This window comes from Camelus dromedarius, chromosome 7 (assembly GCF_036321535.1).
Source record: "Camelus dromedarius isolate mCamDro1 chromosome 7, mCamDro1.pat, whole genome shotgun sequence".
Lineage (NCBI taxonomy): Eukaryota > Metazoa > Chordata > Mammalia > Artiodactyla > Camelidae > Camelus > Camelus dromedarius.
The window spans coordinates 55,507,942-55,534,243 of NC_087442.1; the positions used below are offsets into that span (position 1 = coordinate 55,507,942).

Below are 26,302 nucleotides of genomic sequence, written 5' to 3' on the forward strand. Positions count from 1 at the left end.
ACATTACATCTCTACTACTTATTACAACCAACTGGAACTTTGTAGCCTTTGACCACTTTCCTCCACTTCTCCCTCCTCCCTGCCCCCGTCTCTGGAACCACGAGTTTGATCCTTTTCTATGAGTTTTGTTTTGTTTTAGATTCCATGTGTAAGCGAGATCACAGAGTATTTGTCTTTCTCTGTCTTATCTCATGTAGCACAATGCCTTCCAGGTCCATGTGTGTTGTCACAAGTTGAAGGAACCCTCATTTTTTATGTCTGAATAATATTCTGTTGTATAATTGTATTACAACTTGACCCATTCGTCCATCGATGGACACTGAGGCTGTCTCCATGTCTCGGCTGTTGTAAATAGTGCTGCTGTGGACGTGGGGTGCAGATTTCTTTTTGAGTTAGGTAGACTCTTAAACACTGTCGACCAAAGAAAAAAAACACACAAAAGCTGCAAGTTAAGTTTTATTCGGGGATCTTACTGAGGACTGAAGCCTGGGAGAGAGCCTCTCAGCTCTGAGGAACTGCTCCAAAGAAGAGGTAAGGGAGGAACCAGGATAACTAGGAAGTTTTTGCTGGAAAAAAAAAAAAACATGTAGCCGGACATCAAAAGATTACTGCTGATGACAAAAAACAGACATCTCAAGTTAATGATTTGAGTTCTCTCCTATATATAGGAAGATACAGGCATCTGGGCTCACTGAAATTGTTAGGTTTGTATCTTAACTATCTTGGTTCAGTGTCCACAGCACAGACTGCTTCCTGTTTTTCTCCATCCTGATTTTCCCTCAGGGCACATGACGTGGGTGGCTGCAGTGGCTGATGGCTTGATCCTTGTAGAACTGGAAAGGCGGGCAGCATTCCCCGTCCACAGTGTCCTATAGTTAGATGGAGCATCAGAAACTTGTCCAGCACCCTGATTTTATAGATGAAGAAACTGAGCTGTTATGGAATTGTTTAAGCTAGCCAGTGGCCCACCCCTTCTAACTCCTGCTCCAGTGCTCTCCCTAATACATTAGCTCTTCTGTGGCTGAGTATTCACCTTTCTGATGAGTTGTTATTCTTTGTCAGCCTTGCAATCAAAGCAGTTTCCGGCAAAGGTCAGCTGATCCCATCAGACAACCTGCTGATGAAGGAAGAGCCTGCCCCAATGCTGTTGAGAAGGAACCCTGTAACCTGAACAAAAACTGCTTCCACTATGATTATAATGTAACAGGTACGTGAATTGTCATTTCCTCCTGGAGTTAAAGGTCAGATCCCGTGTCTGTCAGCTCAGCAGCATTCCCGGAAGTGTTGCCCTTCTCCCATCTGCGTGCCTTCTGGACCTGCTGCTTCCTCTCCCAGAAATAATCCTCTGTTAAATGACAGAAATATTTATGAAAATCAAGATAATGGGAATGAAAACATCACACAAACATTAGCTCTTGAAGCAGATTGTGAATAGTCTAAGTGCCTATTTAAGACACCCTCCCACTTAGGAAGGTGCAAGTAAAAGATGTATTGTCCCCATGGGTATCACTTTTATTGAAAGATGTCTTTCTTCTTCAGAAGATGTTTAATCGCTGTGAATACTGGGATAGCAATTTTTTATGTAGAGGCAGTTCATAAGCATGATTAGTCTGATGTAAAAACATCAGTGATCTTAAGCTTGCCAAAATATGTAGAAAATATAAATATTTCAGTATTATCAAAGATGAAAAAAGATAGATAAGGGTTTTTTTTTTTTTTTAAGGAAAAAGGCTCATTCTAAATTCCATTTTTTTCCCTAAACCCTCATCTCATACCATCAAGGCATATGCTTTAGGAAAGGCAAGTTTCTTGGTTTATATGACTTAGGACAACACTGAAGCTTATTTTGGAATTTTTCCCAAGTGATTTTCACATTGAAATACACTCCAGAAATTGTACAATGACATGTAGCAGTCAGGTTGGCTTTTCGTTGCTTTCAGTTTTTCTCTTCAATTTCCTTTAATGACACAATGAAATCACAGTTCTCTGGGACATGTTATGTTGCCCTGGAAAGAAAGAGGAAAGAATTATTTTGCCAAAGACAGAAAATAAGTGAAATAAATATGGCCACAGTGATTTTGAAATAAATTTAAGTGTACATTTTAAAACATTCTAAGTATGAACAGTAAGTGAAATACAGTGTTTTATTTGAATACAGCTACCCAAAGTACCAGCCATTAAAATTATGATTATTTTGCTAAAACAAAAACATTGAAAACTTTTACTTTCATAAGGGAAAAATGACCTTTGATCTGCAGGCCAGACCATGTTTACAGCATCACCAAACGGCCAGCTGTCAAGCTTGACAAGCAGGCATCTGCCTTCAGGAATGATCCCTGCAGCCGTGTGCAACCCCAGCAATGCCGTTTGACTCCTGATACGCTCAAAGCCGAGACCCATATGCTCTGCATGTGGGATGATTGATTGTGGAGCTTAGGAAGCAGTTGTGAATTAAATATGGGATTCAGGTCATCCGAGTTTCCTTTGAAATCTGTTTCCTACGTAGCCTTCTGTGCTGATGGGCTCCCTTCCTTTCAGACTGGAGTACGTGTCAGCTGAGTGAGAAGGCAGTTTGTGGAAATGGCATGAAAACAAGGATGTTGGATTGTGTTCGAAGTGATGGCAAGTCGGTTAACCTGAAGTACTGTGAAGAGGTAAGGGGATGCTGGGTTAGATCTTTGTGAGTAAATTCTTTCCAAATCATTTCAACTCATGCCGAGCCAAGTGACCTGTGCGTTGTGCAGCTCGTTGCCAGCAGATGTTTTCCGCGCTATTCAGAGGCTGCTATGCACCCTCTTGAAAAGAGACACTGCCCAACACTACTGATTTCTACACATAATTTCCTGTATTTTGTTCTGCTTGGAGCCTAAAGGTATGCTAATTAGCCTATTCTGAAAGAAATGCTTGGGGAACAATAAGTAATCAAGGTGCATAGAGGCAATAAATCTTAATCAGACTACTCACCATCTTTTGTAATTTCACATGAATTTTGTGTTGCCTGGGACACCTGCCAAGAGCCATCAGTTACTCTCTCTGTTGCAAAACATTGATCGCATGTGGTTTGGTAGCAGATTTTGATGTTAGGATCTAATACCCAGCTGTGAATGTATGACTCAGGTCTGGATAAGAGGGAGCTTGAAACTCAAACAAAGGAAGGGAGTCTTAAGGTACAGAGTGCCTTTAGGTACAGAGAACTGTAGCTGTTAATTCTCCAATTTACAAAAGTAACGCCCCCAGTAGTTTCATACTCACCCGACAGTATGAAGATGTCGGATCATATTTCATCAGCTGTGACCTAAGCAAATCTGAGAAAACATAGCTGTTGGCCTGCCTTAGTATTCATGAAGCTGCTCTTCAAGTTGTAATTATTTTGTCTGATTCCCAGACCAAAAGGGCACACCTCTTCCTGACAGGTTTTGACTCCTGCACCTGAGGCCCACTGGGTTAAACAGGAACCAAGATAAGCAGCAGGCTCTATAAATTTGGACATACGGGGAAGAACTTAACCTCATCAGGGTTCAGTAGACAGATGACCACAGCTTCTGTCTACACATCCTGGGGGTTAGTATCTGCCCACAGTAAACTGTTCCAACTCCTAAGGGAAAACCCAAGATGGAACTATTTTAATCCATTTGATGTCCTTATCATGTGGACCTAACTTAACTCTCTGTATCTCTGTCGATGGGAACAGAACTCCCAAATGTGCTGGAAGCATGCTGTTTATAGTTAATCAATTCCTCTCACTATCATCTTATAACTTAGTTATTGCTTTAGATTTAATTAGAAATTTCATACCTGAATCAATTTGGTTTTGAAATTAATAACATTAAAGTTAATGTGGTCATTATAAAAATAATATTATTATAGTCATATACAGGTTGGAGAGCTTTCTGTGATCTACTTCTAGTTGGTTATTATGTCTCTTTTTTTTTTTTTTTTTTTTTGCAAATGCACTTGTAAATGCCCTCCTGGGTCAGAACGAAATAAGGATGAATAGCTCAGAGCTTTCTGAAAGCTAAACCCAAATTATACAAGACTAGTTTTTAAATATTTCATATGACTACAGGACAAAGCTATAAATAGGGCCTTTTATTTCTTAAATGAAATGTAAGTACCTATAATTTAAATTATCCAGGAGCCTAGATAAATTTACTTTTATGGACAAATATGATCATATTTGAATATTGCAATGACAATTAGGGATTCAAATCATAACATTTTATCAAACACTGTCTTCAGGAAGAACAGTGCTACTCTCTGCAGGAACTGGATTAAACAACTCATATCTCATTTTATCCGTCCCTATGGAAGCAGCAGAATCAAATAATAGCCCTGAGAAAAGCTGGCTATCTTTTTGACAATAGATTGATTGCGTACCTACTAATTCACGTGCAAACCCTGCATTCAGTGCAACAGCAGTAGCTAAGTCTCGCTGTTTCTCTAACAGCCAGAAAGAAAGATGGCATTACTACCCGACAAAGAGGAAAATTAGGGTTAAACCCATCCAGCATTTCTGTAGCACTTTTGTCTTTGATGTTTGTCAGACACTAACTCACATGATGACTAGTAATTGGTTTCTCCTTTTCTGTTCTTTGATCCCTGAATATATGTTTGGATTAATGATTGATAGACAGACAGACAGACAGACAGAAAATGCAATAAATGTAAGGGGGACAGTAGCATGGGGGAAACTGTCTTGCCACAGGACACCCAGAATATCTGTAAACAGACATCCTTTTTAATTCTCTAGTAAAATAAGCCAGTAGTAGTTGAAGAATGATTCAGACCCTTTTTCTATGAAACTTATTATCTACCTTAAATGTAACACATCATTTTTATCATGTCACCTTAAGAGTCCTATTGCCAATCTCCAGTGACTTTTAAGTGATTTTATGAGTCTTAGATTAAGTGATATGATGAAAGTTTTCACACCAAGTACTCAGCTTTGCCAGGTATTACTGGTGGAAATATAAGGGGAGTGCCAGCAGAGGGATGTGGTACAGAGATCATCTCTCAGTAAATAACTTAGAGCCAAGAGCTATACTTGAACCACAACATAACATTTCAGGGAAAGTTTCTTTTGCCATTTTCTGCTATATAAATTAGACACCATAAACTTATCTTTCAGGCAGAAATAAAAAAGGTCTTGAAAATGCCCAAGGAGTACCAATGTAAAAAGTGTCATTTTCCTAACAAGATCTTATTTTTTTCTATTTCAATGCTACTTTGTTAAAATGTTTGCATACATACTCAAGTTCAAAATCTCATCCTGTATTTTAAAGGTAGAATACTTAATAAGGAATGAAAGTCAATACAATAAAATGCACAACGTTATCTGATGAGAGGCTAATGCCAGAATAACAATTACACCACAGTTAGCTGCTGAGATCAGTTTTAAGGAGAGTCTTTGTAAAAATAATAAATGTCTGTAAATGTTCATAATCAAAAAAATTCTGGTGACCTTCCTTCTGAGAGAGTTTACTTAAAAACTACTTTGTATTATTTCATTACATGATTTTTTTGGTTTTGAGTGGCAATTTTTAAAGCCTTTATCTTTTGCTTTAGTTTGATATGCACACGTAAAAATAAATAACATCCCAAAGATACAACTTTATAACTGTATATTGATGATACTCTTAGTTTTACTACTAGAAAGTAATCTTGCTTTTCCTATTTATTCCTTATTTAGGGAAGTTCAGCCAATTTGGAGATTAAATCTGCTTTCTCCATTGCTTATTTTAAAAGTTCAACAATATATAAGTGTATTGAGGAAACGGGTTTCGCCATTCATCCTGTGCCTTTGGCTCCCTCTCTCTGGGCTTGAACCACTTCAGCAGTTTGGGTGTTTGCCCTGCAGACATCTTTTTATGATATACGTTGCTTTTTCTTCCTCTCCTCTCCTCCCTGGTCCTGTCTTTTCCTTTTCCCCCCACTCCTTCCATCACGACAACACCGCGGTCATGTCCCTACAAACACATCTCCCTCTATCCTTGCAGCTTGGCCTGGAGAAGAACTGGCAGATGAACGCGTCCTGCATGGTGGAATGTCCCGTGAACTGTCAGCTTTCTGACTGGTCTCCTTGGTCACAGTGTTCTCAAACATGTGGCCTCACAGGTTTGTTTGTACCGTAATTAGCACTAGACTAACAATCAAGGAATAGGAAATAAAATGTCCCTCTTGCTTTAAGTCCGATCTTCAGAAAGGTTGAATTAGGGTGTCTCTCTTTCCAAAATACCTAAATGTTACTTGTTCCTGAGATCTTCTCAGGAGAAACATCTATGGTGCCTTCTCCCATTAAGATATGTGCTTACACTAAGGTTGCATCGCTTTGTATCTCTCAAAGGAAAAATGATCCGAAGACGAACAGTGACCCAGCCCTTCCAAGGTGATGGCAGACCATGCCCTGCCCTGATGGAACAGTCCAAGCCTTGCCCAGTGAAGCCCTGTTACCAGTGGCAATATGGCCAGTGGTCTCCATGCCAAGTGCAGGTATCAGATCTTAGGAGGTTGCATGGAAGTGTGTATTCTTTATCTGCAGAGACTTGGTTTCAGAAATATTTTTCAGAGCTTATAGATGGCCTGTTTCCCTTAACGATCTTAGGTACCTTGCCATTTCATAACTTTCATTAGTTTTGATAACAAGCACTCCCTGTCCTATGTTTTTAAAATCATTTGGAGACTGATTCATTTTAATGAAAATTTATTTGCCTGTCTTTGGCTCAAAAACAAATAAATTGCTCCCTGTATGCTTTATAGCTAGTGCCCTCTCGGGCTTCTTCCCTCGGGTTTCAGATGCTCCTGTAACTACTCATAAATCAAAATCAGTGGTGCAGAGATGACTGTAAGCGATGAGCTCACTAATGAATTATTTTTCTTTTCCTAATTAGTTATTTCTTCCTCCATTTCAGGATGCCCAGTGTGGCGAAGGGACCAGAACAAGGAACATTTCTTGTGTAGTGAGTGATGGGTCGGCTGATGATTTCAGCAAAGTGGTGGATGAAGAATTCTGTACTGACATTGAACCCATTATAGATGGTATTAAAAAAATGGTTCTTGAAGAAACCTGCACCCAGCCTTGCCCAGGTAAGAACAGCAAAACAGAATTCATACCTTGGTCTTTTCTTACCAGGACCAGGATGGAGAAGGGGTTGCATATGTAAGTCTGAGCTAAAGGATGTCAGCAATGGTCTCATTCAGTAGTATCTGTGCCAACAGCTAGTCCCAGTAGTGTGGATGAAGGGGACACTGTCTCGTTACTGCCAGGTCAGGCTCAAGTCCTTATCTCCCACGTGGCCTCTGTTGACACCTACCCTGCTAAAGTTTTAACTTCTACAACAGGGAGAGCATGAAAGAAAAGTTGAGGAAAAAAAGGATAGAACACACATCCTTTTAGGATTTCCAGAAGCAGAGAATAAGAGAGAGGCATGGTTTATGCACGGAGTGGCTAAAGAAAGATTCAAGTCATAACAGAAGCTTCCTCTGGGTCCTGGATAGAGTCAACAGCAAATTCACACCTAGATAGACTACAGTGAAAATGTAGACAAATAAAAGAATTTGTAAAGCATTCAGAAAGAAAACAGCAGATTATCTGCAACTGAAGATAATCAATTAGAATCATAATACAAATCCTCTTGGTTCAAGTGAAAGCCAAAAGACAGCAGAATATATTCAGAATATAGTGGAAAATAATCAGTAACCTAAAATTCTGCCCCCTGCTAAATAGTCATTTAAGGAAAAAGGGAAGAAAATATTGAAGGAAATCATTCCAATTCAGCGTTTCACACAAGAGGTGCATGCAGTAAAATGTAGAAAGCACATGTTGTATAGAAGTAGCTTAGAAATACTTGGCAGACAGCAGTCTACTAATGATAGGAACGTGGGCTTGACGTCAAGCATGAGCCAAGGCCTTGAGAAAGACGCAGGGGCACCAGTTTATTCACAGGCCAGCAACGAGCAAGACTGGAAGCGGATTGCCTATATTTAACCTCAAATAGAAAGGTTTTTATTCTCCCAGTTTGTTTATAATTGTGATTAAAAAATTATCTCTGAGAAATGTGTTATTTCAAGTAAGAGCCCTCCAAAATAAAATAAGGATTTGGCTAACCTTATTAGGGATGAAACAGGCTTTCTATATAAAAAGGACATTATCTAAGAAAAATCTAAAGATAAATAACATATTATTAAAATTTTTTAATGGGACTAAGTCCCAAAAAGCTAACAGTAAGGGTTGTTCATTCTTTCACTCATCAATTTATTCATTTAGTAAGTAAATTATTTGAGGTGTAAATATGGTAGTTTCTGTAGTTTGATATTGAGACAACATGAATAAATGGAACAGAAAATAAAATAACGGCCCCCAGTGCTTTTCACTGTATGCTAGACTTTGAGGGCATTCCTCCCTCTGTGTATTCAACTGTAATAGTCTTTGTGTACATAGATATTTCCATCTACTTCACAGTAAGAAATATTTTGTTAAAACTAACTTTCTAGACCTAGGCAAAGTGTTGCTTCTATGACATTCCCACATGTTCTAAAAATAACCTTTTCCTGATCCAGCAGTTCTGTTCCACTTCCTGTCCCCTCCCTCCAGACTGGCCTGATTTCAGTCCAGAGCTCCTGCACAATCTGATAATAAAGTCATTTTACTTTACTGCAGACCAAGGTTGGGGCTGCGGCAGCAGGTGAGGGCTCTGGATGGGGCCAAGGACTGAATCTTCAGGCTTTGATTGCTGAATGTCCACACAGTCGACCAAAGGTGACCAAAGCTAAAAGGTGGAAGGCCTACCTGTTCCCACACACAGCCCCAGTGCCACATTAGGGTCACACTGTGACACCCATGGCTTTGAGTGGACCTGTCCCTTGCCAGGCACTGATGTCACTGTGCATTGCTGTGGAGCCTCTGTGCTTGTTCTCAGTCTACTTCCTGCACCACAATCACCATGCATTTGAGTGTGACTTATCGAGGGTCACTGTAGGCCAGGCCTGGGCTCAAGGCTGGACATACAGTGGAAGAGAAACATAGCCTGTCCTCAGAGAGGATAGTTGCTCTTCTAATAGGGACGCAAATAATCCTAAGATTGAAATCTGTGGTAAGTGATGTGAAAAAAAAATTCTAAGATCCCATAGTAGCATAGAATAGGGCAAACACACCATTTTAATCAAAGCAATTACAAATCCAGGGGGAGGCTGCTCTTCTGTTATAAATTACAGCATTTCATTTCATTTCCTCTCTTGCTAATCTTCCCTAGTGATGGGTTTTGAAAGCTAGCAATATGTGAGCTAATAAGCTTTAAACAGTAGAATACTGAACTAGGAAATGCATTTCAGACACTTAATTGTCATTTCTTTGACAGGCATAGTGCCGTTTTATTATTACACTGGTTTCTATGGTCAAAATATGAAGGTATATTTAGTACAAGTCAATGCCTCACACTCATTTGCTGTTATTAAATCTTTGAAGCCTGACATGGATTATTTTGCAGTGGTAATTATATACTTCACAGACTACCATTAGAAGACTTACTGACTTTTGTGGCAAAATACACTATGTCAAGTGACATAAGCATAGGGATAAAACCTATTAGTAAAAACGTATGTTTTATTTCCATGTAGTTTGCAGTCCCTGAGGTGAAGGAGTTTGACAGGAGTTTCTCTATTTTATATTTAATAGTTTCTCCTACATAATTAAAAAATGAGTAACCCAAAAGTAGCATTTCCTAAGAGAAATATTTCTAAAACTTTCTTAGACTACTTAATTCTTACTTGCTTCTTTTTCCTTAGCACTTCCAAAATTTACTAGAATTTCCTTCGCTTTTAGATGATGTTAGACACAGTATTAAGGACATATAATTAAGTTCTACAAAAATCACTCCACTTTAGTATTATACACCTATCTGTTAGTCAGTTTTCATATCTTTCCAGGATTTCTTAATCCTGGCAGAAGTTTTTTCATTAATCAGCTCTCCAGGCAACTTGGCTCATGTTGGACATCTTCAGCATAATATAAGGCAAAATAAATTATTCATGTGATATGGCTGGAATAATTAAAGTGATAAGGACCCCTTATGGATTTGTGTTTATCGAAATTCACTGTATTCTCTGAACAGTATCCCCAAGCAGTCAGTCCTGAAGAATGAATAAGTGTATGGGAAAGGTATTTCATTAAATCTTCCCTGTTCTCAAAATGATTGAAGATGAACACACGACATACTACAGCCCAGCAATTCCACTTCTAGTTCTATACCCCAAAGAAATGCGTTTGTAAGTTCACCAAATGACTCATACTAAAACGTTCACAACAGCAGTATTCACAACAGGAAAAAAACTTAACAAATCTCCAGCTGCCCACCAGTAGTAGAGTGGGTATCTAAATTGTGGCACATTCATACCATGAAGTACAGCAGTGAAAGTGAACAGACTAGAGCTACAGAAATACATCGTGGATCTCACAAACATCAATGAGGGAAAGAAACCAAACATGAGAAAGTTCCCGTGGTACTATTCCGTATGTAACAAGAGGATGGTTTCTGAAATTTTTCAGAATGCCATTGCTTGATGTGGATGTTGGTTACATGAGCATTTAATCAGATTGTGAAAATTCAATTATCTGTGCATTTGTGATATGTAATCATTTTCATGTATATTACTCTTCAATAAATAATTGAAAAAAGCCGGGGGTGGGGGGAGTTTGAAGATGTGAATCAGAGGAAATGGTGTGCGTGAGTGCCCCGACTGCAGCTGCCCGGAGGGGCTATCTTACCTCTACACCTTTGGGAAGAAACAGGAATCAAGCATGAATACCAGCTTTCTCAGCCTTGGCTTCAAGCTCTTCTGAAACTTTGAACACCTAGAAGACAAGTTTAATGTATACTTAGATTTTCTTTAAATAGTGCCAAGTGCTTAATGATAACAATGACAAGAGTGGTAGTAGGTTTTAAGCAAGTATTTGTTGTCTCAAGAAAAGGGGAATCATGATGGACAAGCTTAACTATAGTTATATTTGATATCATCAAGCAACACAGTCTACACCCAGTTAGTCACTCAGAAAATAACGTTAATACAAATTTATAAAAATACACACAAGCTTGCAAATATTAAATATTTATGTAAATCTTACCAATATCATGTATACCTAAAAATACTGCTCAGTGGGGTTAAACATAAAACGGGTATCTGGTGGTTATTCTTTCTGGGTGTGGGTATAAACTACAAACCTGTGTTTTGCAGGTGACTGTTATTTGAAGGACTGGTCTTCGTGGAGCCTGTGTCAGCTGACCTGTGTGAATGGGGAGGACCTAGGCTTCGGTGGGATACAGGTCCGTTCCAGAGCGGTGATTATCCAAGAACTAGAAAATCAACATCTCTGCCCAGAGCAGATGTTAGAAACAAAATCATGTGATGGTGAGTGCTACTGTTCATAAAATCTGTTTATTTTAGGTTTGTGTTCATAAGCAAAAGCGTAAGATACACAGTTTTCTGTTAAATAAGCAAGTCTGCTAAGAGCTCACTCAAGGCTGAGGAGTGAGTTACAGGGATGATTCTGAATTCTAAAGATTTAGAGGGAAAAAAGTCTAGCCACCCTTTGTAAGTTAGATATGAAATATCATAAAAAAGTTTCCCAGTTTTATGAGCTAAAGGAGGCCAAGATCAGTAGACGCATATTGTTCACACACCTATAGCAGTCCTGATCCTGTATGAAGCTAGCAATATCCTCAATTTATTTAAATCAAAAGAAAGAATTAAATTACAAAGCAAAAGCAAAATGAGCTATTTTAGTATATTCTCAGAAACTGGTAAGTCAAAGTACTGGTAAAGATTAGTCTAAATTTGATATATAAACATGTACTTTCATATATGCTGTATCTCTCTATAAGTCTGTGTACACACATATACATCTACCCAGTATAAACAATACCACAGAGCATTAAAATGTCATACGTAGTCTGGGAACACAGAGAAATCTAAATGAACACAAAAGAACTGTTATCTAGTGGAGAATGTCAGGCTCAACAGACAACCCTCTCATCCCTGCTTGCATTCTGGAGCAATTAAAGAGTATGACATTAGCAGGGAGGAGCCAGAATATTACCTGTATTACTGAGAAGTTGAAGGAAGTTTGGAATGTTGGAGAACAGTGCCTAGAAAGACAGCCCAATGGGCTAGATGACTTAACCCAAGAATTAAAGAATTACCCATCCTATTAGTTGAATCTTCCCAAATTTACCAACCAGGTAAAGCATTGCATATTCCTGGGACAGGGTAGGTAAAGAAATGAAATAATTCCCAAAGGAAAAAAGAATTGTTTACCCCAAATGACAATGAAATAAAATGAGGAATCACAAATACCACGGCTGGAAAGAAATCCCCCCGGCCCCCTGCACACACACAAGTGAAAACTGAAAACTCCATCTCTAGAGCATGACTTACCAATGCGGGTGCAGCACAGGAGTACTTGAAGGGAATTTAAAGCCTCACGTGCTTAGATAGGAGAGAGAGAAGTTTAATATGAGCTAGATTTTCAACTCAATTTTTTTAAAAAAAGGAAAAAGGAAATAGAGTAAAGTAATTACAAATTTAATGAGATAGAAAACAAAGAAAGAAGATAATCAGCAAACCAATAATTTGCTTTTTGACCAAACAAAATAGAGTACCTCATGGCAAAATCAACAAAGGAAAAAAAGGGCAAAATTATTAAGACTACAAATAAAAATAGTATTTAAGAAATATAATTCTATGAATAAATTTTGCTAATAAATGTAAAAACATGATGACAATTTAGAATGTTATTATAATTTGTCAAGATTAATAGAGATGCTAAATCATAGATTCTATCCCTCTTAAAAACACACATCCATCAAATACGTAGTCCCACATGCACACATACTAAAAACCTAAATGGCTTTAAATGGCTTTAATTGAGTTTTAATAAAATTTAAAGAAACAGACAACTCCCATTTTCATGAAATCTTAAAGTTGGGTGGGAAAAAAAGATGAGGAGCATCTCCCCCAACTTGACACCAAAATCCCCAACAAAAATAGAAAACAATGAAAATACTTTTAAATTAAAATTTAAATCTTCAATGCAGTAAAATAGATCATAAACAAGGTTACTGGATACGCCACAGATCTTAAAAATTATTTGTGAAGTCATTTTTAAGGGATTAGTGTCTAGAACAACTATCCTAAAACTTCTCAGCCTTCTAAAACAATTTCATACCTGTAAAATTGTTGAGGACCCCAAACTGCTTTTCTTTGGGAGTTACATATATATCAAAATTTATTGTATTAAAAATGACAAGTGAAGTTGTAAAACATTTGTTAATTTAAAGCAATCATAAATCAATTTTATGTTACCATAGATATTTCCTGTAAAGTAACTAGCTTCCAAAACAAGAAGAAAATTAACGACATGCATGGTCCTGTTTTACACTCTTTCAAATCTCTGTAACATCTGGCTTAATGAGAGACCACTGAATTCACTTATCTGCTTCTGCACTCACTCTACTGCAGTCTTAGTTTAGTTTATGTATATGAAGAAAATTCAACCTTACTCACCCAGATGTATAGTTAAAAGGGGGAGGTCCTCACACACACCTCATACACCGAAAGAATGTCAGTCTCCCCTGGTCCTTGGGCCATAGTTTGAGAATTGTTATTCTAGAAATGAAAAATTCCCACAATTCAGTAAGAAAGGGATAGATTTCAGAAGAAAAAAGGGATGGGGGAGCCAAAAGATAAACATAAGCAATTCACAAGAGGAAATCTAAATGCCCCAAATGTTTTTCTTACTGTTTAATTGCTTTGGTAATCAATTAAAAGTTAAAATGATGAGATAGTGTTCCCCACCCACAAGACTGACAAAAAAAATTTTTAATCTGGAACTGATTGTGAGGGTTTAGAGCAGTGGTGACTCTTACTGCTAGTGGGTATGTAAATTGGCACCTTTTAAAGAAAAAAAACAATGAGCTGTATTTAGTAAAGTCGTAGCAATCCCTCCAGTGATACCCAGACATTTCCCTTTAGGTATTTACTTAAAGAAGCATCGGGAGGCTTGCGTAAGGCTGACCACTGAGGCACTGTTGTAATAGCAAAAATTGAAAACAACCAAAAAGTTCACCCATAGAGGAAATAGGTAAATAAACTGTAGTAGTTAGTAGCATGGAATTCTATATAGCAGTTAAAATAAATTGACTATGTCTGCATTGAGAATCCCATAGAAATACTTCATCTGTAGCATTGGCTAGTGTCAGAATGATCTATGTATCATCTGTGTCAGTATGATACTTTTGAAATTTTAAGACTGCCTGAAAATAATGCTATAAATCATTTATGGATTATATGTATTTATATTAAAATAGAAAACATGTCACAGAAATGCATGTGTCTGCTTCAGAAACAGTGGGTATTGCTGGACAGTCATGGAGGGAGATCAGATCAGGAAAGAATATAAGACAGAGTTTGTTACTTTTTATTCATCCACAAGCAAAAGAAAACTAAAGCAAATAGGACTAAATGGTAATATTTAGTGGGTAATTGAATATTTTTTAGTTTTTTTTTTAATAGTTCAGTTATCCTCCATTCTTGTCTGTACATTCAACATGCCATACTTTAAATAAAACATTAAATTAAAAACCAAGCTCACATCAGATAGTGTGACAGCAGACATGGAAAATTTGATGGATTTAGGTATGGATCTAGAATTTTGTAACACAGCAACTTCAGCACAGTAACTTGACATTTGAATTATTCAAAATGGACTTCTTACCACTTTTCAGTTATTTATAATAAATATTTTATTAATACTCTATCTCCATGATTGTCCTGCTGGACTGCATAATGCCTCTGTTAATATCTGCTGTGTCCCTGCAGATGGGCAGTGTTATGAGTATAAATGGATGGCTAGTGCTTGGAAGGGCTCTTCCCGAACAGTCTGGTGTCAAAGGTCAGATGGAGTAAATGTAACAGGTAAACCTCATTTCTCTGTTCTTTGAAAATCCTCCTATAATGCATATGTAATTGGTTAAAGAGAATAATTAAGAAATCAAAGATATTCTTTCAACATTCCACACATGATTGGATTCAGGAAGCCTGAGCTGTGTACCTAGTGACCAATGAAAAATTATTTTTTTAATATTTCAATTAAACTCTCCCTCACCAAGCCATTTTAGACATTGCTGCTAGATTTAATTAAAATACTGTCTAACTCTAAATGATTATTTTAAGTAAATAATTCTCAGATTATTTTTTCTAGAAATTTTATGTATTAATAACTCACTACATGCTAAAAAAGTCAGTTTTGTTGACTGTATGTTTCTGTGCCTTAAAGGCAATATACATGCAGACCAAATATTACCAAGACAATGTGATTATACAAATCCAAGTGTTTTGCTTGAATTCAGAAATCTAGGACTTCTAATTTTTTATTAAGTAATAGAGAAGACCTATTGGTAAAACTCAAGCTCAGAGCATCCGGTAGCTACTGTCAGCCTGCTCCGTCCCCACTCAAAAATCATCACCCATTGAAAGAAGTAATCCAAATGAAGAACTTTTCTAAAATTTCCTTTGATCCAAATATACCCCCCCCCCCAGAGAACTACTCTAATCTGCAGTTACTAAAAGTCCTTATCTAAGTCCCCATAAATGGCAGGGTCCCAAAGACCCTTTGAAAAGGTCCAGAGACAGAAAGAACCACCCTGCAAATTTCCTACAAGGAAACCAATGTCAGAACCACAACCTCACCCTCAAGCACATGGACCCAGAGATCTAATGTCTCAAACAATTCATCGTTCTAGACCTAATCCTCAAGAAGCTCCAGAGCCCAGCAGCAGCTTGTTAACTGTTAGGGGGACCTGCTGACTTGCTGCCACTGTTTTGACCTTCTGGCAGGGAAACAAAGTCTTATGCATTTGGGTGCCCCTGGGTGATGACCATTTATAAATTTAGCTGTACTATCTACAGTAAGATGACAGGAGCAGGATCGATATGCTTTTTGGAAAGCATCAGTTTTTATATTGGATTTTAAATCACCTAATTACTCATTTCCTCCCTAGGAAAGCTAGAGCAGGATGTCAAACTGTATTCTTGTGAAGATTTTATACATGAAAATTCTGTGTTAAGAAACACTTGATAATAGCAACTCCTGGTGGACACATATGTACCAAAGACAAGACACCTACCAGGAGACTGTTTGCTCTTTCACAGTGTTATTTTCTGGGAGAAAAACCTGTTCTGCCACCACTCTCAGAGGCACAGGAGGGGAAGGAGCCCTGGGAAGGGAAGCACTGGCTTTCTGAACCTAAAGGCATCACAGAGGTGGTCCACTTGGTGCAAGTGTTGAAAACGAATGTCTACATTCTCCTTTAAACTGTCACAGAGAGTTTTATAACTTCCCCAAAAGGTCCTGCTAGTTTCCAGTTATGTGTTGTGTTTTTTTTTCAAATATGGATGCAAATATTTGCACTTTCTTCTACATGTTTTTCACACTGAAGTTGGGGCTCTTCCCCAGTGCAAAGGTAAGTCAGATTTTAAAAGACTTCCTGTAGAAATCATGTTTTCAATTTCTTTTCCCTAAAGTATCCTGTGTGTTTATTCCCTTCTAATGCCAAAAATAAAATAGTGTGTAAATGATTGGTCATAAACTCTATATACATTTTTCTTCTATCTTTTAGGAGAGATGGGATTCTTTATAAGAAATAGACAAGCATGTAAAGTATGTTACCTACCTTAATCGATTGCTTTAATTTTATGAATAGTTGTCCTTACAAGAAACTCAAGATGTTTTTCTTTGTCTTCATCTGTTTAACGATGATAACTTCAATTTGGCCATTTAACTGCAACTGCCTTGCGATGACTAACTGCTTTTGCATAACAATTTTTCTGTGAATAGTTTTAGAATATTGAGATTAGGCAAAGAATTAACAATAGGCACGTTTGATTAAATTCCAGAGGATCATCAATTCCATAAGTAAACGAAAAATTTTGCTTTGCTCAAATTCTGTTAAACTGAACAAGTATAGTTTGAAACTTTGAGTTTCTTCCATGCCACCAATGTTGTTTCTTTATGACATCTATTCTCATCTTGAAACTTCATTATAATGACTTAGGCATACCTGGTACTGTACTAGGAAAGAAAAGGGCTAAATAGAGAGCTACAATGTCAATTTAAAACAATAATGCAAACACACCACTTAGTAGCTACATTTGTTTTCCTTTCCTACACCCCCAAAATATCCTGAATTAGTAGGAATGGTGATTCTCTTAGAAAGAAATATGCATTATAAAAAATACATCTACATGTTATCACATAAAGAGATTTTTTTATCTTAATATGAAAACTATTTATTTGAATAACTGAGAAAGAATTTTAACTTTAAAAGATAATTAAATCTGCTTTTTGATGCTAGGCTTAGCCTTAGGTACAATGGCAGGAATAGCTTATGTGCAGTTCGTATTTCCAAAGTAGCAACTATAAAGTCACCCATTCAGCAAGTGCTTATCAACCACCTGCTGAGCGGCAGGTACTGTGCTGTCTCCTCTGAATCAGAAGGCCCTCAAGTTCCTAAATAAAGTGGTCAAGGTTAACCAAATATTTCACGTTCAGCCACCCTCAGAAAAATCTATAGGATTCCCAAGGTGCTCCAGGATTCAAAGACAAGTCTATAACAATGACCTACTTTTCTCACTGCAAGAGATGCTACTTGTCAAAATATGATTTTCTGTTCTGCAGGGGGCTGCTTGGTGGTGCGCCAGCCTGATGCTGACAGGTCTTGTAACCCACCGTGTAGTCAGCCCTACTCGTACTGCAGCGAGGTATGTGTGAATTCATGAGGGTAGACAAGCCAGCTTCATCGTCTGTCACCCTGCTCACTGCCTCTGATACAATCCATCCCTCCCACCCCCCAAAAAAGCATGTCTTGAGGCATAAAAATTCTATTTGGGGACCTCTACTTTTATCAATATAAACAATTCTGAATGCACTTGATTCTACTGTTAGAGTAAGTTTGTATAAAGTACAAAAAGTGTGTTCTTTTTTTTTTTATGTAGTTCTGACAAATTTCATGAAGTAAATTCCCAGAAACAGACTTCTTTAAAGCCTGCACTTCAGCCGGGTCTGTTATGTTTTCAAAGATCACCTTGCATGTACGTCTTGTTCTCCTGCAGACGAGGACGTGCAGTTGTGAAGAAGGGTACACTGAAGTCATGTCTTCCAATGGTACACTTGAGCAGTGCACGCTTATCCCCGTGGTGGTGATGCCCACTGTGGAGGACAAAAGAGGAGATGTGAAAACCAGTCGGGCAGTACATCCAACCCAGCCCTCCAGTAACCCAGCAGGACGGGGAAGGACCTGGTTTCTGCAGCCATTTGGGCCAGGTGAAGTGACTGGACAGTGTTGATGTAGAATTCTTGAGCTGTATATTTAACCAATGCCAAATGGTTAAACAATGAGCAAGCATTTTCATCTGAGATCATTATTTCATCTGTACTCACTTATTTTGATACTGCCATATAGTCTTACCACTTTTTACTATTATGAAAAAAGCACTCATGCCTAAAATTCAGAGATATGAAATTACTTTCTTCTCAGAAAAATTTTAGGATTGATTATTATTTCAATTTCAGTCCCAAATTTACAAGTAGAATTATTTTCACATTGAACAAAAAAGTTTGACAATGAAAATATCATTTAGGAAGCAAGCTCATTATCATTCAGGATTAGGAGAAAACTATAAAGACATTCAACAATTGTCCCTTTGACTACAGAGTGTTAATAATTTGAACCTTAAATAGGACAGTCGGTAATGCAGTGCTGTACCAGGGGACACTTGTCAGCCAGTCCAGTTTTTGTCGCCCTTAAGCGTTGGCACACTCAAATACTCAGAATCTATACTGGCCCCAGATACACGGGGCAGGGGTGGAGCCTTCCTGTCTAGACTGACCAGACTCTTGTCATATTAAGCAGACAGCTCTTAATGTGTCTGGTAATGGACTTGGAAGTCCATACAGGCAAAAGCTTGGCGGCTGATGAAATGCCATCCCTGCTCTGCACACTTTCTCTCTTCAGTTGATACAGCTGTATGTTCATTTGTAGAACTAAGCTGGTGCTTTAAAAGGTGCTAAGATCATGCCACTTCTTCTCACACCCTGCAGGGACTACTAGATCATGTCCAAAGGAAGTCTCAGGAGGCAGGATATAGCTCAAGTGGTAGAGCACATCCTTGGCATGCACGAGGTCCTCGGTACCTCTTCTAAAAACAAATAAACCTAATTACCTCCCCCCACAAAAAACCTAAAAGAATAGTCAAAGGAAGTTCCCAGGCATCAGCTGCTTCCTAACTCCAGTAGAAGCATGAGGACGGAAGGAAGCGATCTGCACAGCTAGCACATCCCTATTGTTAATGCATTAAGTCAAAATATTTTCTCTTATTGGTGAATCAATATTGGGATTTTTTAAGTATTTACAATATTGGGATGATTCACATTTAACCACACCATCCCTGCCTTCATTAGGTTTTGAGCTGAAAATAAATTTTGCAAAGCTGACTTGTCTGTGTAAGCAGGGGAAACTCTTCTCTCTGTCCAAGATAGCAGACCAGCAAATGGTCATTTGCAGTCTTGACCAAGAATCCAAGCAGATCTCACATCAAAACTGATTTTTATAGAGAGAATATTATTATTGTCATTTAAAATTTAATATCATTTTCCTAAAGTGAACATTTTAATACATTAAAAAAGTACATTCTAAAAATGTACAATTAGACCTTGCTCTTGCTTTATGAAAAACCCAAAAATACTTGTTAAATTTCTGTCAGGACCAATAAACCCAACAGTAGAACTGCTCTTTTGATTGTGAACCTAGACTCAATATTTTAAAATCTTTAGAATTGGAAAAAAAAAGGAGGGGGGTATTTAGAATATTAACTTGGTTTATTTCCAGCAAATGAAACCCTAAGTTGATCCAGCTCTAGGAGAAAAAAAAATTCATAGTACTGATTTACCTTCCAAATATTGGATAAACTCTAGTCTCTGTGGGGTCAATCTGCTCAATACATAATTTTAATGCTAAAATCCTCTGGTCAGCTATGTGAATACAACAGAAAATAGATGTTGGTGTGAGGATCAAATTAAGTTAGGCAAAGGCATTAATAATATCATCCATTTGAAGTTTTTTTCAGAATATAAAACTGTGAAGTTCAAAGAGAATGAAATCAGAAAACCTAGTTTAATAAAGTTCTTAGTCATAAAACTGGAGAAAGAAAAAATAAAGACTTGTCTGATTCCATATAATAGAAAAGGTAGAAAACAGTTATTTAGAGATGCTTTTATATGTTAATCAGACTTGGTTATTTTTTACAAATAATACTGTCAAATCAATTTTAAAGAACTCTCTAAGTGTAAACTAGATAAAGGACTACTAGTAGTTCCAAAATGTAAATATATTAACTTTCAATCCATCTGGGGAAAAAAATGTCTAAATAACAAAAGTTTACATTCAGACACCTGTCTGCATCAACTCGAAGTTGTAGGACTTTCTCGAAATTGCATTATTTTTTCTTCTTTTCTCTCAATTGTCATTCTCAAGATAGAATGAAAATCAGAAGGAAATAAATGTTTATATAGCATTACACATATATTGAGTTTGCAGTAAAATTCAGGTAAGCAGCAATAGAAATTTAGACGTACTAACTTGAAATCTGAACTAAAACTGAAACATTATTTACTGCTTTTCAATTTTCATTGATAATTCATCTTTAATGAAGGAACATCTAACTCCTAATAGCAGCTTTGCATTAATCATTAACTGTGCCGAAGCAGGAATTCATTTTGAGTTTTGAAAGGACTTAGTCATATGTGACTGGTCATTGGTCATAGTTAAAGACTGTCATATATATCCCAGACTAATGTCAATTAATGACTAATATCCATTCTTCTTAGATGGGAGACTAAAGACCTGGGTTTACGGTGTAGCAGCTGGGGCATTTGTGTTACTCATCTTCATTGTCTCCATGATTTATCTAGCTTGGTGAGTGTTTAAATATTTCAAAATCTAAGGGGATGTATAATCATCTTTTTATTTCAGAGAAAATACTTCCAATTGGCCATAACCAAAAAGAGCAATCTAACATCTCAAATAAGTATTCCATGTTTATTTAGCATTGGTCTGAATTTCTGAATAAACATGGTTCTAGCCTTAGATGGTCTTAACAACTATCAAGTCTGAGCCAATTAATTTCTGAAGATGAGCCAGAGCTGCCCCAGGTCATCTTCTCAATTGTATTCTCCTTGGTTATAGAAGCAATTATTACTTTGTATACTACGGTGAGCTGTGGATTTTTATATTGCATTACTCCTGAGGAAGATATAGTGGTAAACCTCAATCTTATTCAACTATCTTTTAACACATGTATTAATTATAAATTACGTTATTTATGAAGGTTTACAGACAAATATAAATGATTATACTGTACCATTATTTCCATTGTTAGTACTAGAGGAATTCCATTTAACTCATTTATCTTTTACAGGGTAATAAAATTCTTGAAGGGTTCTGTTTCAGGTTTATTCAAAGCATAAAACTGAGAGCTTCAAAGATACTAGAAAACCAAATTTTAAAGTTGAATTTCGGCAGTGTAGGCAATTAAGCAATTTAGGTTTATCAATGTTCAATTTTTTCATTTAAAACAATAAAAATTACAATCGAAGGTTGATTTTCCTTCTCCCAATTTTTTTTTTTAACAGCAAAAAGCCAAAGAAACCCCAAAGAAGGCAAAACAACCGACTGAAACCTTTAACCTTAGCCTATGATGGAGATGCAGATATGTAAACTGTTAACTTACCCCACAACAACAGGTTTCAGCTTTCTGCCTTTGCTGTAGATACCCAGAGGCCAAAAAGCTATTCAAACTGTGGGGATTAAAATGCATTTTAACTTTTTAAAAGATCATCATAAAGAAAAGAGTGAAAATCACAGTGCCATTGAAGATATCAAGACAGTACCACTTACAAAGAAACCATCAGCCCTGAGAATTCTAGGAGATTTAGTTCAATACATGCTGCATTCTGAGAGTTTTATGAGATCTTTTCTGAAATCTACCAACTGACAGTTCACCTTCGTCTCTAAAATACGGTGGTCGAATTGGCCAGGTAGGATGCCTGATGCAAGCCTCTGTCTGCAGTGTTAACCCATAGTAAGATTTTCGCATGAAGAGTTTATACCAAGATCTCTACACTACTATAGCCAGATATAACAACATATATACTCAATTGAATGATACACATTATTATGTCAGATCATATACTTGTTAATAAGCAATTTTAATGGTGAATAAAGATAAGCTCTAAACTGAGCAGAAAACCCACTGAATAAATTCAGCATCTTGGTGATAGTTTCACTGACCTGCATTTCAGAGGCAAAGACCCTTTTATAAGACTTAATTCTTGTCTCTCTCCGAAGTATGAATGCTGGACATGTACTAGTATCTTAGAAGAGTCCTCAAGTTCAGTATTTTATAGTGGTTATTGTCTGGAAAATTAATTTGCTTGTATTAATACGTTTCTACTTTCCCTAATTTTCAAACTGGTTGCCTGCATCTTTTTTGCTACATGGAAGGCACATTTTTGCACTATATTAGTGCAGCATGATGGGCACTTAACCAGTATTGCCATAGAAACTGCCTCTTTTCATATGGGATGAAGACATCTGTGCTCAGAGTGTCATGGAGACATGTACAAGTTCTTGTGTCCTGAAGAGAGTCGAGTTCATTTGGGATGGCGACAGGACAGAGTTAACTATGACATCTGCTGTCCACACCCTTCCTCATTGCTGCAGTAACTGTGAAATCAACAATATGGCGGTAATTTAAGTGTTTAAGTCCCGAACTCATTTACTCTCCAAGGTGGATCCCACTATTTGGTTTTTAATTGTACTCTGAAGGGTGTTGATGACTGGAATTTTATATTTGTTAGCTTTGTTAAAAAAAGAAAAGAAAAGAAAAAAAGGAGCTGGTTGTCTTTTTAATTTTGAGCAGATGGAGAAAATAATGTATTGATGATTTTTGTAACTAAAAGAAATCAAAATTGTGTGTTGATTTTTCCTTCTCCCCGCTTTGTTTTTCTAGTTTCAGATCAAATCTATTTCAAAATCCATAGTTTTGTCTTTCTCACTAGTGAAATTTGAAGCAAGCCTTTTTAATGCATGATTTCAAAACTAGAATTTTAAAAAGAGAAGAATCACTATTTTGTCCAGGGCTTCATTAAATATCTAGACCAAGGGTGGCACACTTTCTCTGTAAAGGGTCAGATGGTCAATATTTTCAGCCAGGTCTGTGTTGCAACTTTCTCTGCCACTGTGAGAACACCCCCTAGACAATACACAATACAGTATGTAGAAGAATGAGCATGGCTGTTTTCCAGTAAAACAAACAAACAAAAAAAGTCAGCAGACCTCATTAGCAAGTTGTGGTTTGCTGGTCGCTGGTCTAGAAGTTTTTTCAGTGCTGACTCTCCATGTGTCATCTTGAGTTTTCGTTCACTTACCCTCCAATCAGTGTTTAATTTCAAAGATGAAAAACAGTCATTAAATTTACCACTGTATCGGAAGCAGCTTCATTTTTCACAGACATAGCCCTGGGAATGGCACAGTGAAATGGTATCTAACTTGGTCAACCTCTTTCACATGAAAAGAAAATTCAAAAGGTGCCATTAAAAAGCAATACCATTTTTCAGGCAACATTTCCTGCAACAACCTTTGGGAGCAGGGAGGACATTAGGTTTTCAGGTCTTTAAAAAATAGTATCACAAGGTGTTTTATCTTGTTGCTATAAAAGTGGTTTGTACTAGAAAGTATTTTACCTTTATACTAGAGTCTGAACTCCTCCTACTGTTCAGTAGAGTATCTGCAATGATTATAAAAAATGAGATGAGGATGTCAGTGTCCCCCAAATGAACAGATATCTGAATATTTCAATATGCATTAAAGATGGCAAGCACTAATTCCTTATTCAATAGTCACTGTATTAAACTATGTATAAATAATTTCAAAGCAAACAGATTGTCAGCAACATGAAAATTGTACCTTAAAGGAAAAGCATAAAAACAAATTCCATTTCATCCGTCTTATTAATGAGGAGGACAAAAATAATACTGTCACCCTAAACCTGTGATTGTCAATATATATACTCAGGGGTCTTCCACATAATCCTCAAGTTGATCTCTGAATAAAATGAACTCCATTTGTCCAAAATGGTTGACAAAGAGTCTTTTGCAGTTACTTAAGAACTCAGCTAATGTATGCCATGCCACAGCCACTACCCTTGAAATTGTTGACTGGAATAAAATATTGTTACTACTTCTATACTTTCGCTACTGTAAAATGTCATCAATTCCAAAGGCAACTCAGTATCATCTGACCTATATTGTTAGAATTAAATGAATTAATGGGTGAAAATTATAAAATATTAAGAAAATGCAAGATTTTTTATTCATAAATTGATTACCTTTTACAACATTACATATATGGAGGAAATGAGGTTCAATGTGACCTGACACTAAGGAGCATATTGGAAGTTCATTAGGATAAATACACACTGGATGGCCTCTTGTTAGAAAGGTACAGGGAGGTGAAGGTAGCTAGCTGACTATTTTGGACAAATGGAGGTTCCTATATTCATGCTTATTCTAACATGAAAATGGCCTTATTTTTGTTCCTGGCATGAGTCAATAACAAGTTAAATACTGGAATTTCATCAGAATCTTACTCCTCCTGTTCATTGTAAGAATTCGGGAGGGGAATGTAGCAGTAACTTGTCTGTTGACACTTTTGCCTTACCAAAATGGTCTGTGAGCTCACAAAGATTAAGAATTACTGTTCTCTAAATATGCAGGTCTGCTTGGTTTAAGAAGAAAAAAGAAATGAAAAATATTGACAATAGTTTTACACTGTTTGGTTGGACTGTTTCAATATAAACCATAAATAAGTGGCTAACTGATCTCTCCTCAAAGTGGTTGATTTGCTCGTTCATCAATACCCAGTCTAGGAAATTGACCATAATCCTTATTTCAAAGCTGTTCTGAGGACCCTACATTGTAGCTTAAAGATAATTTGAAAAGCAGTGCATAAAAGCACGTTCTTAATTACTTATAATAAAGCACAAAGTACTTATAACAAGACAGAAACTATTACGTTATCCCATGTGAGACACTCTGCCAGGCACTGTAAAGTATGAGCAGTGGCTTTTGTTTCCATATGTACCTAAGACATTGAAAAGAAGAGAATGTTTAGTGATGACACACACGTAACTCTTCACTCTAGATTTGTTTTTCATCGTGGTTAGTATTTTTCCTTACATGATGTCCATGTCCCTGGCCACGCTGTTAGGCTTTGGCCACATCGTTCAGGCAGGTGGCAATTGTCATAGTGTCTTAAGCAGAACCCTCTTAAGTTCCTGGACATTTCAAGATAAAATCACTCATTTAAGACTTTACAGGAAGCACATAACACCTCTCATTTTTTTTAACTTCCTCTAACACCCTATATATCCTTGCTCCTTGATGATGAATTTCTCTGCTTACTCTGCTCTCTTAACAACTAATCTTGTCTGCTTCCCCCAGAACCACCTACTAAGCATGCCTAAATTTTTAATAAGGAAGAGTTGAATACCTATATGTCCTTCCTACTGGAGTCAAAGTGTCACTTAGACAGTGAACATTTTTGATTTAAACAGAATGTACTGGTCAAAGACACAAGCCAAAAAGAAACGAAAGCTGTGGAAGACATGCCAAAAGGAAAAAGAAAAAAAAAAAAAAAAAAAGACGTCTTCCGTAAAACTGTCGATTCGTACCTTAGATTTAGTCCTACCCAATACTCCGCCTCCACCTACCCCTCTCTTGCCTCTTTGTTCAGGTCCTGCCCTATCAAAGGGCAAGGGAGGCCTGCACCTTTGAAAACTTACAGAAAGGAGAGCCCGTTCTTAGGCTGAATCAGGGTTTGAATGGATTTACAAGAATCAGGCTTCCCAAATGACCGGGGGGGGGGGGGGGGGCGGGGGCGGGTATCTCACCATTTGTAAAAATAGTACCAAATTCAAATGTTTCTTGTTCTGTTTCCCCTCTAAGCTCAAGGCTGTTGAAAGGATCATAGTCACTGAACAAAAATTGAGGATTCACTTCTGACAGTGAGCTTTCCTGGGTTTGGTTAAGATGTGGGAACTGCAACTTCTGCCAATCCCATCCTGCCTGGTCCTGCTCTCAGGTGGCCGGGACTGCAGAACAGGACTGGGAGTGTGTGAAACAAGTGTGGGCCCAGCA

General features: G+C 37.3%; 1 protein-coding gene and 1 long non-coding RNA gene across 9 annotated transcripts in view; one reads left to right on the forward strand and one right to left on the reverse strand.

Annotated features, from left to right (window-relative positions):
• THSD7A (thrombospondin type 1 domain containing 7A) overlaps positions 1 to 25,842 on the forward strand; it is a 555,025-nt gene extending 529,183 nt beyond the window's left edge. For 4 of the 8 annotated variants that reach the window (XM_064487540.1, XM_031454966.2, XM_064487542.1 and 1 more), the window contains 11 exons: positions 1,063 to 1,207; positions 2,539 to 2,654; positions 5,997 to 6,114; positions 6,344 to 6,489; positions 6,909 to 7,083; positions 11,227 to 11,400; positions 14,869 to 14,964; positions 17,726 to 17,808; positions 18,160 to 18,370; positions 20,933 to 21,020; positions 21,737 to 25,842. In XM_064487540.1, the coding sequence (XP_064343610.1) occupies positions 1,063 to 1,207; positions 2,539 to 2,654; positions 5,997 to 6,114; positions 6,344 to 6,489; positions 6,909 to 7,083; positions 11,227 to 11,400; positions 14,869 to 14,964; positions 17,726 to 17,808; positions 18,160 to 18,370; positions 20,933 to 21,020; positions 21,737 to 21,821 (1,437 nt within the window). In that variant the 3' untranslated portion in view covers positions 21,822 to 25,842. Of the gene's footprint in view, positions 1 to 1,062; positions 1,208 to 2,538; positions 2,655 to 5,996; positions 6,115 to 6,343; positions 6,490 to 6,908; positions 7,084 to 11,226; positions 11,401 to 14,868; positions 14,965 to 17,725; positions 17,809 to 18,159; positions 18,371 to 20,583; positions 20,653 to 20,932; positions 21,021 to 21,736 lie in introns of all 8 variants that reach the window. The other 4 variants (XR_010381671.1, XM_064487541.1, XM_064487543.1 and 1 more) reach the window with 4 other exon arrangements.
• Positions 1,201 to 18,257, reverse strand: LOC116153993 (uncharacterized). The gene is made up of 8 exons (XR_004137791.2): positions 18,132 to 18,257; positions 16,722 to 16,875; positions 13,555 to 13,656; positions 12,427 to 12,477; positions 11,214 to 11,362; positions 10,760 to 10,846; positions 1,776 to 3,305; positions 1,201 to 1,345 (listed from the first exon to the last, which is right to left on the reverse strand). It is a non-coding gene; the product is annotated as an uncharacterized LOC116153993 (long non-coding RNA).
• Positions 25,843 to 26,302: the final 460 nt, after the last annotated feature.